Source organism: Brachyhypopomus gauderio, chromosome 18, assembly GCF_052324685.1.
Source record: "Brachyhypopomus gauderio isolate BG-103 chromosome 18, BGAUD_0.2, whole genome shotgun sequence".
Taxonomy (NCBI): domain Eukaryota; kingdom Metazoa; phylum Chordata; class Actinopteri; order Gymnotiformes; family Hypopomidae; genus Brachyhypopomus; species Brachyhypopomus gauderio.
Genome location: NC_135228.1, coordinates 16,172,167 through 16,190,008, shown reverse-complemented (window position 1 = coordinate 16,190,008; position 17,842 = coordinate 16,172,167). Strand labels below are relative to the sequence as shown.

General features: G+C 39.4%; 3 protein-coding genes across 4 annotated transcripts; 1 reads left to right on the top strand and 2 right to left on the bottom strand.

Moving 5' to 3' along the window:
• Nucleotides 1-395: 395 nt before the first annotated feature.
• tlcd1 (TLC domain containing 1) lies at nucleotides 396-4,102 on the bottom strand. The gene is made up of 4 exons (XM_076980398.1): nucleotides 3,657-4,102; nucleotides 2,901-2,983; nucleotides 1,722-1,804; nucleotides 396-1,079 (listed from the first exon to the last, which is right to left on the bottom strand). The coding sequence occupies exons 1-4, from the start codon at nucleotides 3,857-3,859 to the stop codon at nucleotides 696-698; spliced, it is 753 nt and encodes a 250-aa protein (XP_076836513.1). The 5' UTR covers nucleotides 3,860-4,102; the 3' UTR covers nucleotides 396-695.
• A 955-nt stretch (nucleotides 4,103-5,057) lies between these two features.
• On the top strand, nucleotides 5,058-9,207 carry ca4c (carbonic anhydrase IV c). The gene is made up of 8 exons (XM_076979820.1): nucleotides 5,058-5,354; nucleotides 6,314-6,361; nucleotides 6,469-6,633; nucleotides 6,924-7,069; nucleotides 7,163-7,255; nucleotides 7,429-7,495; nucleotides 8,509-8,672; nucleotides 8,901-9,207. The coding sequence occupies exons 1-8, from the start codon at nucleotides 5,300-5,302 to the stop codon at nucleotides 9,072-9,074; spliced, it is 912 nt and encodes a 303-aa protein (XP_076835935.1). The 5' UTR covers nucleotides 5,058-5,299; the 3' UTR covers nucleotides 9,075-9,207.
• Nucleotides 9,199-17,339, bottom strand: asl (argininosuccinate lyase). 2 transcript variants are annotated; one of them, XM_076979818.1, is made up of 16 exons: nucleotides 17,149-17,339; nucleotides 15,867-16,061; nucleotides 15,410-15,493; nucleotides 15,078-15,134; nucleotides 14,883-14,980; nucleotides 14,645-14,722; nucleotides 14,464-14,541; nucleotides 14,332-14,384; nucleotides 12,303-12,365; nucleotides 12,077-12,191; nucleotides 11,810-11,894; nucleotides 11,443-11,502; nucleotides 11,282-11,365; nucleotides 11,125-11,205; nucleotides 10,924-11,030; nucleotides 9,199-9,721 (listed from the first exon to the last, which is right to left on the bottom strand). In XM_076979818.1, exons 1-16 carry the CDS (start codon nucleotides 17,239-17,241, stop codon nucleotides 9,580-9,582), a joined length of 1,473 nt encoding a protein of 490 aa, XP_076835933.1. In that variant the 5' UTR covers nucleotides 17,242-17,339; the 3' UTR covers nucleotides 9,199-9,579. The 2 variants fall into 2 exon arrangements, with proteins under 2 accessions (XP_076835933.1, XP_076835934.1); XM_076979819.1 differs by lacking the exon at nucleotides 17,149-17,339 and adding an exon at nucleotides 16,220-16,543.
• Between the last annotated feature and the right edge of the window lie 503 nt (nucleotides 17,340-17,842).

Sequence of the window (17,842 nt, the reverse complement as noted above, 5' to 3'; positions counted from 1 at the left end):
AATGAATTGTAGTCTCAGTTTTAGCCCATTTGTAGGTTTTGGTGATATAATTGTGTTGATTACTAGCAGTAGAGCTCACCCCAAGGATAGGATGTCATTGGCATATATTTAAATTCCCTGTAGGAGCTTGAGGACGATTGATTATGAATAGCTTTTCTCATTCAAATGCTTGATTTACAGGTTGACCACAAGTAATTGGTCAACAGAAAAGTAGTAATTTGAGCAACATCCATGCTCAAAATCAGTACGCCTTATATTTTCACACTGGATGTTTTTTAGAAGTGGGTGATGGAGAAATGATAAATGTTCGAATTCACTGTGCAATACCTAATAAATGCTTATGTTTGCATGAAGTAAAATCACTGTTGACCAGTGAAACCAGATTATATATCAAAGTACCAAGTAGTACCACTGTTTCAATTTAAAATAAACAAGTATTTAATGCAGTTTACAAATTAAATGTAAACAATTTACTGAAGTGCACGATAACACAGTGAATGTTTTTTTTTCCTTCTCACAGAAGGTTGAATCTTGATGTACAAAAAATTGCATCACTTTATGACGTCCGGTTTGGCATTTTGTAATAGAGGTGTTCATGAACTTGTTCTGTGCAAGAGTCCTGTGGCGCCCTCGTCCCCAGATAAGAGTCTGGATGTGAGGTCACTGGTGACTCGGCCACATTCCCCTGTGAGTCACTAGTCCTGTACAAACTTATGGGTGCCATTTTGATGGCTTCGTCGTGTGAAGAAATCGGCTTGCAGAAGACGGTGAAAATAAATGAGCATCATAATGTTCATTAACATCATAGCTACTAGAAAATAAAATCCATGGTCCAGCAAAGCGTAGTTATAGACAATATACCAAGTAATGTAAAACTGGGCTCCAAGACGAAAGATGACATATGTTGTGAAATTTAGTAACTTGTTTATGGAATAGATGAGTGAATCTTTTGCCACGCCAGCCAGTTTGAGGATTAGCCGTAAATGAAGAAACACACTGTTGACTTCAACAAAGAGAGCTATAACAGCGCCTGCTGTATAGCGCTTCGTCAAAACAGTATACAGGAAAGCTGATATCACCTGCAAAGAAAAGATTTTAAAGAATGTAACTACAGCATTATTGCAGTGGGGATACAGAGATTTAAGAGTAATTTCTTATTTTAATTGCCTGAGTAATTTCACCTCTTAACTTTAAAATACCAATAAATAAAATATAACAATAATAATTTATTACTTATTTAACATCTGAATTTGATTTCATTTGGCGACAGCATGCTTGTTCCCAGCTTGTACAGTACCCGCTTTTTGCACAGGGATTGATTTACCAGCCTGGCAATTAGCCAGCATTGCATCTCATCACAGTTTGCGTTAGTTAATTGAGTAAAGGGATCTTACTAAAAGGGAAGACACACCATGGTTTCACACTTCATACTGAAACTGTTCCAAGATTTTGAGTACAGATTCCCACATGATAGTGATTCTCAACCCAGTCCTCGGGCTCCGTTCAACAGTCTACATTTTTGATTGAACTCGGTTCCAAACAAACCAGAACCACAACATTTCACACTCAATCACTGATAAGTGTCTTGCGATCTAGATTAGAGCAAAAGTGTAGGCCCCAACAAATGGTTTGAAAAGCTATCTATATATTTCTCACACTGAAGGCACCACATTATTCTATATAGTTGACTGGTAGATTATACTGAATGACTCTTGATTTACCAAAACATGATGAAGCAGAAACTCCCATGATTCTCTTGTATACCCACTGAAGATGATGTCACCAGCATCCTGAATGAAATACCCTGTTGATGAAAGTTCAGAGCATGTCAGTATTTTCTGATCATCCGTAGTTATTGCAAACATGTATTTTCTTTAGAAGAGAACTTTCTGCAGTGTGTTTGGCTCACTGAACTGAGCTGGAATTAAAGTAAAGTGTGCAGGGAACCTGTATGCCCTATGACATTATAATCTAGCACGAGGGTACAACACATCAGAAACAGGTTGGTGATGGTCTTCTGGTAAGGTTTGATAGCTTAAATAGAAAAAAGACTGGATGGTGCAAAACGTACCAATGTGTGTGGCTGAATATTAGCTAGAACAAATCCTTCTCCTAAACTTTATTCCATGAGAACATAGATATTTCACAAGTAGTAGGACAGAAAAAGAGTGGTTTCTGGTCCAGATGTCAGGGATCCCAGTCAGTTGAATAATTTAATTTTTTATTACATTTCAGCTGTATCATATTCCAGCTCCTAACTCATCTAAGCTGGGTTTATATTTATTTTTATTGTACAGTACTTTCACTACCAAAGTCATCTGGCAACTGATATTAAAACAAAAATAATGACAACCTTTGGTGGGTAACTTCTAAGGCATGTGTGAAGTTCAAGATATTAGAGGTGGACTCTGGTATTGTAAAATGTGAATTCCAAGAGACTCAGTAGGTTATGTAGTTCTCTGGCAGTGTTTGGTATAGTTGCCAGAGAGATGAGTATTGTCCAGCGAATCTGAAGAGATCCACTTTTGTTTTCAGCATTGTATATAGCATAACGTGTTTGTTGTTCACATTATAATCTTAAATGTTGATAAACTCATTTGTAGTGTGATTGTCCTATCATGGCCCAATTTTTCAACAATTAAGTATATTTTATAGTATCTTTGTCAGAAGTAGAAGTATTTTTTCAGAAGTCAGGCCAGGCTCCGTTTTTGATATCAACACAAGATAACAGACCTGCACCATCTTAACCTGAGTTGGATCATATGATCATACTATTGAATTAATACATTAATTAATACACCTAAATACTGATCTGCTTTTCCCATGTGGGTATTGAACTGTAATGGTGCAGCACCATGGGTAGAGAGTGAAAGGAGTGAGACAGAGAGGAGGTGACTGACCTGTTGATATAACGACGAGCAGATATGAGAGTGGGGTGTAGAAGGAGTAGATGTCATTCAGAATCACTGGATACTGAAACACACTGTGACCAAGAGAGCAACGGGTTGGGGGGGGGATATTGTAACTCATGGTTCAGTAATTAAGGGTAAAGAGGCAAGATAATCTTGACACTTTAGTAAAACCTAAAATGTACAAGCAGGATAGCAAGGTAAGAATATATGATATATAGAACATATCTGGTGATAGAAACAATTAGTCAGAAACCTAGCAGAAGTCATTATTGTGTCCGTTTTGGACACAACACAGTAGTGTTTCTGTTTCGGACGCATCTTCTCACGGAATGTTCCCGCCTCGTGCCTGCCTGACAAGTTTATCTAGTTTGTGTATATGAAATACAACTGCACAGATCAAGGCACAGACTAATAAACGTAGATTCATCATCACTGAGTTTTCACTATGTGACACTTTTCCCACTTTTTTTCTGTGAGACATGAATGTAAATTTATGGAATAAGGTCCACAAACAAGCATTAGTATTGTATTTTTAGTATAGTATACAAGCATTAGTATAGTATTTTTTTCAGTAGGTCATATAAATAGGTTGCTTGCTATGACAAAGTCACTGTTTGTCTCATAACAAACAAACAGAAATCTGGGCATGATTAACGCATAGCGCCTTTACATACTGCAGACAGAACAATCTGAAGATTAATTGCATTTAAAGTGCCACTAACTATTGTATTTAACAGTGCTCACCAGAGGATGGCCCATGTGCCAGTCAGTAGGGAGTGGGCCATCGACACAGACAGGTTCTGCCATTTCCAGTTCTTCCATGGTGAGTCCACAGCAGCGGGTCTGGGCAGGCCACGCAGCAGCCAGTGGAGCAGCCTGAAGCCCAAGGAGCTGCAGAACATGTACAGGACCGGCCGCCTCTGAACCTCACTCAGCCAGCCATCCATGCTCCACTCCTCACCTGTTACCTACCACCTGTTACCTACCCCCTGTTACGTACCTCTGTCTCCTCCCGCGCTCACTGTCTTTGCCAACTTTCTCTTTGCTACAGTTTTTCCTTGTTTCTCTCTCCTTTTTTTCTTTTTTCACTACCTAACTTCTACTTCTGGAGGAATGCAAATAGAATTCTTCCGAAGTCATTGTGGATTTCACCAGCATGTGCATTGTCTCCACCTTCACCCCCTTCTGTATTGCTCTCTCCCCTTCTGCCTCCCACACACTTAACATGGGTGTGGTGTACCTGTTTGCTGAGAAGTGATTGGCCAAAGAAAAATACACAAGGAATGTTGGTTGAATCTCTCCCAGTTCTCTCTCTCTCTCTCTCTCTCTCTCTCTCTCTCTCTCTCTCTCTCTCTCTCTCTCTCTCTCTTAAAACACGTTTTGAATGAGTGAAGCAGTGATTAGCAGGTCATTTCACGATTACATATGAAAGAGACAGGGAGAAAGAAAAAAAAGTAGAAAAAGCATAGTGTAAAATACAATTATATATTATTATAAAATTGGGTTGAATTATTATATATTATTATATTTGAGACTACGCTCTTTCTACCCATATTCACCCAACAGATTCACCCAACTTCTGTATAAACATTTGTCTACATGGGGCAAAGGATTTGGCTCACTCTAGCCCACACTTCAACATATGACCTCCTGCGGCTTTATTGTAGTACTTTAGCTTGGTGACTACATTTCCCATTAATTCATGATATTATGTAATTAGAATTTACGTCAACGACTCTTTTGTACACATATACCCAGGTACCACAGCCAGGAACCAGGTTTCATGGGTGTACTCAGGTAACATGTCAGTTGATGCCATGTCTATATATAGGTCATGGCATTTTGAACCACATTGAATTCTGAACCAATCTGCTTTCAAAATAAAGCCCATTGAAAAGACTCATATGCTGTGTCCAGGTCTGAAATGTGTATCTGTCTGGTTTTGGTTATTTCCGCTGAAGGAAGTTACACCTAAATAAAAGACATCATGTACTTTTTTCTTCAATAAAACTTTCATTTATACTCCTTGTTCAAATATGGTTATGTAATATAAGGCATTTAAAGTGTTCATGTTAATATAACTTAGATAGAGGTCGGTTCACATTTAGGAGCCATTCAAGTACTGTAAATAATTCAAAGTATTGTAAATAATTCACAAACCTTTTTTATTGCTGCGTCGGACTCTTCCCTGAGAAGTGTAGCTTTTTGGTTCAAACCTACCTGCCATACTGAAGCATTCTGGGCATTCCTACAGCATACAATAAAATACCTGGAAAATCTCTCTCCCTCTCGTTTGCACCACCCCATCCATCTCCACCCTGTTCTACTGTCCTTACAGGTGCTCTCCTGCGCTCCATGGCAGAGTCACATTTGTAGGTGAAGCAGTCATGAGGTCCACACTCCTCCTCCTGTATCTTCTGCTCGGTTCATATCTTTGCTTGGGTAAGACTATTACAAATTATTAAACAATTATTTTCTAATAACTTACATGCTGTGCCCTATTGTGTGATGGCAAAGCATAGGTTGTCAGTAGTATAATAGTGAAAATCAAAAAAGACATTTCTATGCTCGTTGTGAAATGCTTTACAAATGCTACGTTTATGTTGCCACAAATCCAAGTAATTCTGTTTGTTTGCAAAAACAAAACAGTGGTTTGTATATACCAAGACAGTATGTAATTTGCATTACATTTTGCAAACAGAAACACTGTCGTAGATTGAATTTTGGGAAGTGTCTCCTTTACAGAGTCATGGATTTATACTGACATGTATGTTCTTTAAAATCTAGTATTGATTTTTATTTCAGTGTGAAAATGTCTTATAAATGGCTCAACTTTGAGATAATAAGACAGAGAGACCTTTGGGTTTTTGTGAATACCCTCAGTAACCTGTTTTCACCTGATAGCCATTATTTACTCGACTCATTTCACTGTAGTTCTAATTGTATTACAATTCAGCTGTAATTCAATTCACAATTCTCTTGTGCCACAGAATTGTCTTTGAACTGTATGTTCTGTTATGTACTCTGGACTTGTACATGAGGCATTGTCTGACTTAATACGTCCACCTCCTAATCCAAGAAGGCTTCATTCATAGTTTATATATATATATATAGTTTCTAAAAGCATTTATTGTCAATTTGTCAGTGTAATATATTCTTTAATATCTTCATTTAGAAGTCATTTTCAGTTGTTTTACTGACAATCAGGATATACATTGTGTGTCTAGACATGGTGTAAAGTTCAGTAAATTACTACTGCTGATTTTAATCCTTGACTTAGTCACAGGATTGAGAGAGAGAGGGGGCAGTGAGAGACACAGAGAGAGAGAGAGACAGTGAGAAATTTCTGCAGAGTCCATTTCTGCAGTTTCTTAGGTCATCACATTGTTTTTCTGTTCCAGCTCAGTGGTGCTACCAGAGCCAGAACTCATGTGATGACAGATGCAGAGGTAAGCATCTTTAGTAATACATTAAATCCTACGTTGTTCAATAGAAACAGCTGAAATGTGCATGGGATGCATTAGGAACACGGTGCATTATTGCGATGGTGTTTCAGAGCCTACTGAGTGGTACATGGAGTTTCCAGCGTGCGGAGGGCAGAGTCAGTCACCCATTAACATTGTGTCTCGAAGGGCACAGCCTAATCTCAGTCTGACCCCGTTCATCTTTGAAGGCTACACAGATGTCCTCAATGTCACTGTGTCAAATGTCGGATATGGAGGTGAGTCTGTAACTCTCAAATCTTCCCTCAGTTAAATTAAGTTCAGTTCTCTTTGGCTCTATATTCACCCACGCTGTGAATTTAGTAGAAGTGAATGTTGCAATCTGTCTCGTCACATTTTTTGTTTTGAGCCATATGATCCACATAAAGCCGACAGTGTTCATGTAGTCGTGCCTAGCATCAGGACAATACAAACACAGGGACGTCAATACAAACATGGGGAAACAATAGTAGGTTTGCATTCACATTATTGTGCGGCCCACCTCAACTTTTGTAATCTTTCCTGTCAGCACTCTTTACGCTCCCTTCCTCTGTGCGGATCCGTGGCGGAGGTCTGCCTGACACCTACAAGGCTGTTCAGTTTCATATGCACTGGGGGTTGAACGCTGGGCCGGGCTCAGAGCACACGGTGGACGGGGAGCAGTTCCCCATGGAGGTAGACTTTCACATCACAGTGACATGTTCTCGATTAGGAAGAGAATATACACATTATTAATGTTGTACATCTTTGGTGTTTCTCTTCTCAAAGCTCCATATTGTTCACATAAAAGAGAAGTACAACAACCTAAACGAAACTATGAATGACTCAACAGGGATAGCAGTCCTCGGCTTTCTATATGAGGTAACACTTTCTGGACACCTGTGTGTGTGATGAAACTTTGAATCAAAAAGTACCAAAGTATAGCCAAAGACTTGGAGCATGGTTTCACTGTCATACACATAGTATTTACTGATGACACTTTGGTCTTTGCAGCACACTGCTACAAAAAATGTCACCTTTGTTCTTCTGTTCAGATTTCCCCAGAGGAAAACCAGCAGTTCAATAAAGTCATAAAGTCTTTGGGAAATATTAAGCACTTTGGTGAGCTCCTGTAGATGCTGCCAAATATGTTCATTCTGAAGAATAACTGCTTTTAAATATTCACAAAAAGTTAGGGATATTTGGATTTTGGGTGAAATTTTGTGAATGTAGAGCATAGAAGTAGAAGCATGAAATGGTGATTTCCTCATCAATTTATTGAAACAAGGTTCATAAAGAGTTATGAGCCTCTACATGGCGACTCAGCTGGTCCCATAGGTTTTCTATGGGAGTCAGGTCAGAAAGTGCAGGCTTCTCTATTTGAGATACCCCAGTCTGCATCAGCTATTCCCTAATGATGCAACGATGAGCTGGAGCATTGTGGTCCATGAAATTAGGCCCGTGTTGTTCCTGCAAAGGCACAATGACTGGATTAATGCTGTTATTCAAGTAGTGTGGGCTTGTCACCAAGTGCAGGACAGTTCTGTATTGACCAGCAGCCAGCACCACCAAAGGTGAGTTGTATGGCGTTCATCATCCGGTTTCGTAAGGCACTGTTCACAATGAAGCGGTCAGCAGTGTGGGACGTGATCAAAGAAAGTCCACTACTATGTCTTTCTGCGACTCTTCCATTCTCTGCATCTCTGTTGCAACCTGCTGATTATACTCTGTGACGCTCTAAGTTCAGTGGCCATTTTCGTCTGAGAACATCCTGTTTGAAGATTGAAAATGTCAAAGTGCTGTTGATCAACTGTTAGGCGTCATCTTCATCAAAATGTGAACAGCAGGATGAGGAGGACGGTTTAAATACTAATTCTAACTGAACCACAAAATGTATTGGTCAATTCATGGATCAAACACCTGTTGTGAATTTTACCCTTAGCAAGTTGTGATGTGTAAAGTCTAGAGTGTGTTTTAGGTTCATCCTGAACTTTCTCCCAAAAGCCAAATATCTGTAAATTTTTGTGAGTAGCGTATATTCAGAAGAAAAATATTCCAAATATGTCTCACAAGTCAGAATAACTGCTCTAAATCACACACCTGCAGTGTTTTATGTCATAATTTTGTCCACAAAGGGAACACGAGCGAAGTTCCATCATTTCGGCTGACTGAACTCTTGACCTCAGTGGAGAACCTGTCCAGTTACTACCGTTACTCAGGCTCTCTAACAACACCAACCTGTGTGGAGAACATCATATGGACCATCTTCCAGAAGCCCCTCCCTATAAGCAACCAACAGGTAGAGCAAACGGGTCCTTGCTATTTACCTGAATCCTTTTTTTTTTGGTGTGTATTTAATATTTAATCATGCATTAACATTTATTTGTATATCAGCAAACCAATTCCAATATGATATGTAATCATACTATCAAATCCTCAAACCTATTTGCCACCCATCTTTATCTAACTATGGACACATGCTTAGCTTTCTAAAACTTTGCCATGTGGATTTTTCTTTGTTCTATAGATGGCGCTGTTAACCCAACAGATGTTGTTCCCTACTGGAACACCTATGACTGACATTTTCCGTCCAGTACAGAGTCTTAATGGGCGCATTGTATACACATCCACAGGTACCGGTGTGTTTTCACGTCCACTCACTCTGTCGCTGTGTCTACTCTGTGTGTTTGGGCTGATATAGTGCATAGCCACATAGTAGTTTACATATTTACAAAATACAAACTAACTACTACAAAATATTTTTTAAAAGGCAATGTATGTATAATCCACCATAAATAATGCATTACAATATTTTAAACGACCTCAGCACATTTTAAAACAGCAGTTGTTCATGCAGCAGTATCTCATTAAAAAATTAAATATACCCTTTTATATATAATAAATTGTCTCGTGTCTTCTGTATTGCATGTTTGATTAAGTTTTACATTATAGCACACATCCATATAAAAAAAACACATTTTAGTCTTTAGTCAAGGCACAGAAGTTTCTTTATATCTGTATTTGAATTTAACGTTTTACATCAAGTTTCTCTTGGCTGCAAAAGTTTAAGAGCAGAGAACAATACAATTGTCACTTTTCATACTTTTCATCACGTAGCCAACCATGTAACCAGTTGCTAACAGGTTTGTGAATGTTGACATGATATAATGGTTGTGTATGGTTATAGGATGTACAGGCCTAAGTTATTATTTGTGTGCCTTCAGCCAGTCTCTCATGTGCTCTATCTGTGCGATGACGCTGCTTCTTGCCGTGCCACCCTGTGCGCTATACTGCTCCACACTGCTGGTGTAGTCCCACACCATGGACACGTCACTATCAAACAAGGGACTGGAAAACAAAACAGCAAGATAACACCTTCATTAAAGCCAGCAAACAAACAACAACAAAAAACACCAATCTGCATGTGTGTGTGTGTGCAGGCCCGTTGACAGTCTTGATGGGGCCCGGGACAAGAAAGTTTCATGTGCCCCCCCCCTGCCGCGCACGTCATTTCAATTTTCTCTGTAGCAGACAATCCTTGGTCATATAGTATATAATATAGCCACACATCAAAGCTGTTTCTGACAGCTGATTGGTTTATACTTGACGCGTTGCGAGGCGCGAGGGTTCGCGGCGAAAATGAGGTAATCGCTGTGGCTCCGCCCGTGCGCGAGGGCCTCACGCGCTGTTGATTCGCAAGGTCGTGCACCTCTCGACTTTTTTTAACTTCGCGCGCGCCGCGCTTCAGCGCAATGAACAAAATCATGTTTGCAGGATTCATACACCTTTATAAGGTGGAATTAAAGCACTTGTACGTCACTTTAAATGTCCATTTCAATATTTTCCAGCACGTTAAACTTAATTATTAAGTTAAATATTTATACATATACTCGAAATAATTCGCTTTTTATCACATTATTTAATGGTTGTTTATTTTCAAAACGCCCAATATTAACTTCTGCACGTTCTCTCGTGTTTCGTCCTGCAATTACAAGAGTCTCGTATTTGTTAACGTAATACAAGATAGGCTACAAATACAATACAAATACTGTTCAGTCAGACAGATATTGTTGTGAAACGAAGTAGTTACAATTTCAAGCATTTTCAAGTACTTTAGCCTATATTCCAGCACTTTTCAAACGTGGAACACAATGCAACTTTAAAATTCGTCAGGTAAATGTTTTTCCTTTCTTTTCTGCGCTCCAGATTTCTGTATTTACTTTAACTATCCACCACTGTATTTCCCGCTGTTGGGCGGGTACCAGCCGGCTACGGTCGGTGCTGGATCAAACCATTTTTCAGTGGGAGGCGGGGGTGTATGCACTTAATGGAAAATATGCAGATAGGTGAAAAACATATATATTTTAGCCACTGAGCTTATTTTGAGTACAGAATTTTATATTAACGAAAGTTTTCAAGATTATTTAAAAATTATAGACTTTAAAAAAAAAAAATTGCTGGGCTCTTTGATGGGCCCCCCTGGCCCTGGGGCCCGGGACAAAAGACCCGGTTGTCCCCCCCTGTCGACGGGGCTGTGTGTGTGTACTGACCTGACAGTACGGAGGTCCTCAAGAGTAAGTTGATTCAGTGGGACGCCTTTAGACTCAGCATGATAAACAGCTTTTCCTGAGCAGCCATGCGCTTCTCTGAAGGGCATCTGCAACAAGTACATGAGCAAATGAGATGATGCAATAGTCCACCATTACAAGCTCACAATAGTACACCTGAGTGTAAAGAGACGGTTTACTCACTCCTTTTCTAACAAGGTAATAGGCCAGATCAGTGGCCAACATGTCTGGGCTGAGAGCTGCCTCCATGGTTTGCTTATTTATCTGCATTGGATCACATACTTAGTTCACAAGGTTCACATTTAGCATTGTTTGCCTCCTGTTAAGACACGTTTCTTACCGTAAGTGTAGACATAACACCTGTAGCTACTTGCAGTACAGCATGTAATGTATCATAGGCATCAAACATAGCCTCTTTATCCTCCTACAAAACAGATACACAGATATCATCAGAGGCACTGAACCCCACACATTTATAAACACTCAATGTCGCCAGTGTACCTGTAGGTCTTTATTGTATGTGCTGGGTAGGCCCTTCAGTGTCATCAAAAAACCTGCACACTGAAGAAAAGGATTATGTTGTGACTAAAGTTCATTAACAGGGTCAAGCTCGTTTTCATTTTATTGCTCAAAAATGTCTAACTTTGAAATGGTGTATTGAAAGGCATAAGCTATTTTTTGAGAAACAGTATTTAGCCAATTCTGAGGTAGGTTCGACTGTTAGTTGTCCCATCGAAATAAACAAACAGAACATAATTCAATAAACATAACCGGTAATCTGATCATTTAGCAGGAGAGGATCATCTGCTCGTCTGCTCGTCACAGACGTCTTTCCCTTTGTGATTTTAACCCTTGTGCGGTGTCTTACTCTGCCAAACACTCTCCCGGCTTTGCTCCGGATCAGCTCCAGGCTGTCTGAGTTCTTCTTCTGAGGCATCAGGCTGCTCCCTGTGCTGCTCACACAAAACACATAAATTATATATTATATAAATATAAATTAGGTATTTACAGGGATTGTTTTTTTTTATTTTTTTAGATGAAATGGAATGCATGATGGGTACATACAGGTAACGTCGACTGCTACAAATGATAATGTTTTCACAATAGATTGTTTTTGGAGTGCGGGTGCATTTACCTGTATGCATCAGACAGAGAGACGAAGGAAAACTCCTTGGTGCTGTACAGGATCAAATCTTCAGCCATCTTACTCAGGTGCATGAGACACATCGATCCCCAGAAAAGGAACTCAGCTACCCCAAAAACACGGACACAAATCGTCTTCATTCAAATTAATCCAACCAAAATGCATTTTGTACTGAAAGCTGTTCTGAAATCTAGTTTAACCTACAAGACAGACATACCAACAAAATCTCTCTGCCCAGTAGCATCCATACTGTTTATGCTGATCTCATTGAACTGTAGCTCTGCAGAGATTGAAACAATGGAGATAAATACTACAGTTACATACATTTTACATACAACTAAAATCTATTTAAAAGAATAATAATAATAATAATAATAATAATAATAATAACAACAACAATAACAATTTCCACTTATATAGTGCTTTTCAAAGTACCCAAGTATGCTTTACAGAGAAATAGAAAAAAGAACAAAGACAAGAACAAAACAGACAAAAATAACAATAGAAAGAAAACAGAAATCCCATAGAACAGACCAATGTTGTGGAAGAGGAAGTTGTGAGAAAATGTTCGTAAATAGATGGGTTTTTAGTTGAGCCTTGAATGTGTTGTGTTGAGAGATGGAGGGAGAGGGGAAGAGAGTTCCAGAGGGTCGGAGCCGCCACACTAAAAGATCCACCACCCATGGTGCTCAACTTGAATCTGGGAACAACCAGTAGGGTCAAGTAGGGACATAGCGGTGCAAAAGATTAGCCAGATATATGGGAGCCAAACCAGAAAGTGCTTTATAAGCAAGTACTAGAATTTTGTACTGGATGCGGAGATTTATCGGAAGCCAATGAAGACGCTCTAAGGCAGGCGTTATATGGTTGTACTTCCTTGACTGGGTCAGAACACGAGCAGCAGCATTCTGAACAGTCTGAGGGGACCGAAGAGACTTAGAGGGGAGACCACAGAGGAGAGAGTTGCTGTAATCTAGTTTAGAAGTGATGAGAGCGTGAACCAAGGTTTCAGCAGATTTAGGAAACAGAAATGAACGAAGGTTGCGGAGTTGGAGCAAGGCTGACTTAGTGAGTGAACACATATGAGGTTCAAATGAAAGAATCGGATCAAACAGAACTCCAAGATTACGTGCAACAGGGGATGAATTGACAGGTACACCAGCAACAGTAAGAGATGTATTGGCAAGGGAAAGGGCCACAGACTTGGTACCAATAATAAGATACTCAGTCTTATGGGCATTTAATAAAATAAAATGAGCATGCAACCACAGGTTGAGTTCAAAGATACATTCAGTGATGGATGGGGGTGGGAAAGCACTTTGTAAGTCGCTCTGGATAAGAGCGTCTGCTAAATGCCGTACATGTAATGTAAATTAAAGGGGCATGAGGTTTAAAGTTGAGTGTCATCAGCCTAGAAATACAGCACGGAAACCAGACTGGAAAATATCAAAGAGATTATTATTGGAAGACATGAACTGAAGTAGCTGGGAGGCCACCGTGTGCTCGAGGATCTTCAATTTTTCTTTTGCTATTCTATTTTTTGATAACCGGAGTGATGGCAGATATCTTTAAATCTAATGGAACGTGGCCAGAAACATGAGAAAGATTAACAAGATGACAGATAGAGGAGGATAGAGAAGAGAAGCCCTGTTTAAGCAGAAATGTAGGTATAGGATCAAGAATATGAACTGGTGAGGAGTTTAATTATATGATCAGAGTTAACTAAAGAAAAAGTGGAGAATGACAGAGAGGGTGAGACAGTCATCTGGGAGGAAGTGGAGAAAGAAGAATTACGTGATTGATCCTTCAGCAGATCCTGATAAATAACTAAGAAAAAACTAAGAAATGCGTTACATTGATCAGATGTAGGAGCCAGAAGAGATGAAGGGAGACGGAGAAGATTATAAAAAAATTTAAACAGTCGCTTGGGGTCGGAACCAGAGTTATTTATTGCAGATGTGTAATATAGAGCATGGGCTGAGTTTAAGGCATCCTTATATTTGGTCAAGTGGTCAATATAAGCCTGGAGATGAACAGGCAAACCAGTTTTCATATATAGTCGATCAAGATGCCTGCCCGTAGTCATCAGAACACGTAGGTCAGATGTAAACCAGGGTGATACGTTGGTGGAGGCAACATACTGAGTTATCACAGGTGCTAAGGAGTTCAGAGTAGTAATAAGTACCAAATCCTATGGAGACACAGCATATGCAAATAGGGCAAACCCAACACACAAAGAAACTAACCTTTTCTGAGCAGTTCCCGATCAATGTTGAAAGGGTTCCCAGCAATAGCTCCACTGTAAAATAATAGATCATTATTTCAAATGAATAATTTGCATATTTTTATATCTACACCCAATCAAAACGAGCGGTTACCTTCCCAGTGGCAGCACATTGACACGCCTCCCAATTTCCTCCACTTGCTCCACGTCTCTGCTCAGAGCCACAGCCTGACTGAAACGAATAGCAGCAATACAAACAATAAGCCAACAACCCCCTGCAAATTCTACATTAGTGGCTTGTTGGTAAGGCCTTTTCTCAATTTATAAAGGCACACCTGAGAATCCAGTGGCTCCATCTGATTGGCTGTGCTCTCTGCATGTGAGTATATCCAGGAAAAAGAACGTCAATCTCTCTAGGATGAGATAATACTTTTTTAGTCCCACACTGGGGAAATTCACATTCTCTGAGTGGCAAAGATAGACAGATTGTGCGGAGTGGTGGCAGACCAACCATGTGTGTTAAACAACTTCTGTGGATTTTTTTCTGGGGTCATATAGCATGTTTATTCTTACGTTGCTGCTCTTTCCACCATGGTGTTTATAAGGTCTGTTGCATTTCCCTTCAGAGTGGAAATAGCATCCAATAGCCAGAGCCTCATATCTGTGACAACCTATGTATGAGGGGGAAATAAGTGGAAGTTCATCATAAAACTAGTTTACAGAAATAAATAGAAACTGAATCTTAAACTTGACTGAATGAAGACCCACCTGATCGTTCCTGCTCCTGCCTGTATGAAGCTTACCAGCCGCCTCCCCAATCAGTTCCTAGAAAAATAATAATAAAATGTCAGTCAACTTTGGCTTTGTTCCTCTGTCATTAAAGTTCCTTTTCCTTCTGGCTCAGGTCTACATTTCAAAATGCTTGAATAACTTCCTGCATTTTCATTGTTATTTAAAAATGCCTAAAACCTCGTGTTACCTTCAACAAGGAAGCAAACAACATTAATCATTGTTAATCAATCGTTATGTATTTGGTTGTCATTGTGGTCTATTCTAAACAAATATTGATGAAAGCTACAATACGTTACACAGAGCCTCACCTTTAGTCTACGCTCATTGGCTGTGTGAATGTCTTCATCACCTGGCTTGATCTGGAACTTTCCACTGGACCATTCTCCATGAATCTGATTAAACACAATGGATTAATAGCTTTCAAAAGATTATGTTGTAGGAGCAAGAATTATGTAGTATAATGAATGTTTTACAAATATCACAATATGTATTTATACATATGAAAGTGTCAGAGCACATGTTTGGTCTGTGGTACTGAGAAATGTCAAATGGACTGTGGACAGCCAAATCGTTCCATTTTGTGTTAGTTAAGATGAAAATCAGAGAACTTTATTGTACTGTTAGAAATACATTACAAAATCTGTTTTACATTCATAGTCACTCCCCCATTAATCCCCCCACCACCAGACACACATTCCTGTTTGGACTAAACAGCGTTTGGTTTAATAGTAAAATTAACCCATAACCATAAAATTGTTGGCTAACCTTGTCAAGGCCGATATGAATCTGATCCATTTCATGTTCCGTGACCAGATGAGCCTTCTGCAGTGCCCTCACGTATGCTTTACTTCCCCTGATGTCGGCATCCCACATGCGCTGGTCGTATGCAATGGAAGCGTTGAACTTCTCCATTATAGGGTCTGTATTCCCAACGAACCTGCCACCCCACAATTTGTTGTGCTGTGCAGAATAAAATTGAACACCAAAAAACGCACATCTTGAAATCAACTATATACTAGTTAATCGATTTAACAAACTATATCAATTAAGTTTAAGGCAAGTCACGACGTAGACGAATGGATGTAATGAGCATTCATCATAAATAAATTTGTCCTTACCTCTGAGCCTGCCATCGAAGTCTTACTCGATGGGTATTTGCTAGCTAGTTAACAAGGTTAACACACTAATTATCTAGCTAAAACACAGATACAACTTGCTAGATGTGGATAGCTAACTTGCAAGTTGCCAGTGACTCGAAATTGTTCCGTCTACACCACGTACTGACTGACACTTCCAAAAGCAACAATATGTCAGTACATGTCGTGTCACACGAAGCAACACGTGCTGCTAACCTAGTCAGCTCACTACTGACTTTCACTACTGACGCTCACTCCCTCATTTTCACTCCACTTCACCTTCAGAAACGCCCCTGAATCCTCTCAATCGTGCTCATACACCAGGGGTGTCAAACTCATTTTCACCGCCATCCACATCAGCATGATTGTTGCCCACAGAGAGTGACTTATAAATGTGACTATTCCTTAAATAAACTCTGAATTGTTAAATAACTCTGAATTTATTACTTATTCAAGTTGCAAATATTACATATACAGTATTTTTGCATAGGTGTAAATGTTTGCTTGTTGCTCTTTTATAAATCCTTTTGTTAGGTTATGAAACACACATTACTCCATCAACGATCAAACTATCCAAGTGAATTAAGAAAAATAACATCAAATGTATCACATTTACTTTGTTCAAAACTTGAAATATCAAAAACATGAAAATAGCAATTGTGCTTCAAAAACGCGCCCTCTGAAGAAGACTTTGAAGCGTGGAGATTTCTTCAACATAGTTATTACTGCCGCATGGTTTGTGTTTGTGAACACATTTTGTTGCGATCGCAGTTTGACTTTTAATTCTTTGGAAATTTGTTTTTTTAGATGCCTAATTTTGGCATCAATTTCAGCTCCGCGTTTGGTCTCAAAATGCCGCCGCTGGTTGTACTCTTGACAACCGCCACTACTTCATAACACGAAAGACATACCCGTTTATCTCCTTGAAGCTCAAACCTGCATTCGCTTTCCCCTCTTTCTTCCAACACCCTTACATTTGCATCGATTTTTCTCTTCTTGGACATTTTGGGACAATTATCTGTATTTCTCAATACGCTTATTGGGAAAATCGCATCGACGTGGAAACAGTACAGTGTCGAGATGCCGTCACTTCATGGGTAACATAATTGTGGGCAATGTAGTTTTTGGTCACTGCACGTATTTGACCTTTTTTTGGACAATTAGAGCTACATTTGATGTTATTTTTTTCTTGAGGTGGACACATGTGTCATAGACTGTCTGTGGTACCGCGGTGAAGTTTGCTCATCGGACTATATTCGCCAGACATTCACGAAAGAATGGACTCGATATTCAAAAAAACAGATAGTGTATGCGATAAATACCTATACCAGTTCATACATTTTCAAAATAAAATTAATGTAAAAGTAATTTTACAAATTCTCACAAATGTGAGAATTGTTTCACAAGTCCAGATGCACATGAAATGTATTTGTCCTTATGTCATGTTATCATGTTATTTAATAGTGAGCCCCATGTATACTGGACCACAGGAAAACAGGAAATCTGAGCTATAATATGCTTTCACAAATGTGAGAAATGTTTCCAGAAGCACGTGGAATGCATTGCTCCTCGTATGTACTTGATACCTGTGTGTTAAAAGGTTCA

What these genes read in the sequence shown, in the direction of transcription:
- tlcd1 (XM_076980398.1), bottom strand. Translation starts at nt 3,859, where the DNA reads ATGGATGGCTGGCTGAGTGAGGTTCAGAGGCGGCCGGTCCTGTACATG. An exon ending in GGCACATGGGCCATCCTCTG is followed by an intron (nt 2,984 to 3,656) that starts GTGAGCACTGTT and finishes TCTTGGTCACAG; the next exon opens with TGTGTTTCAGTATCCAGTGA. An exon ending in TTCTGCTTCATCATGTTTTG is followed by an intron (nt 1,080 to 1,721) that starts GTAAATCAAGAG and finishes TTTTCTTTGCAG; the next exon opens with GTGATATCAGCTTTCCTGTA.
- ca4c (XM_076979820.1), top strand. Translation starts at nt 5,300, where the DNA reads ATGAGGTCCACACTCCTCCTCCTGTATCTTCTGCTCGGTTCATATCTT. An exon ending in ATGTGATGACAGATGCAGAG is followed by an intron (nt 6,362 to 6,468) that starts GTAAGCATCTTT and finishes ATGGTGTTTCAG; the next exon opens with AGCCTACTGAGTGGTACATG. An exon ending in TCCCTATAAGCAACCAACAG is followed by an intron (nt 8,673 to 8,900) that starts GTAGAGCAAACG and finishes TTTGTTCTATAG; the next exon opens with ATGGCGCTGTTAACCCAACA.
- asl (XM_076979818.1), bottom strand. Translation starts at nt 17,241, where the DNA reads ATGTCCAAGAAGAGAAAAATCGATGCAAATGTAAGGGTGTTGGAAGAA. An exon ending in ATGGTGGAAAGAGCAGCAAC is followed by an intron (nt 14,723 to 14,882) that starts GTAAGAATAAAC and finishes ATCTCATCCTAG; the next exon opens with AGAGATTGACGTTCTTTTTC. An exon ending in CATACAATAAAGACCTACAG is followed by an intron (nt 11,366 to 11,442) that starts GTACACTGGCGA and finishes TCTGTTTTGTAG; the next exon opens with GAGGATAAAGAGGCTATGTT.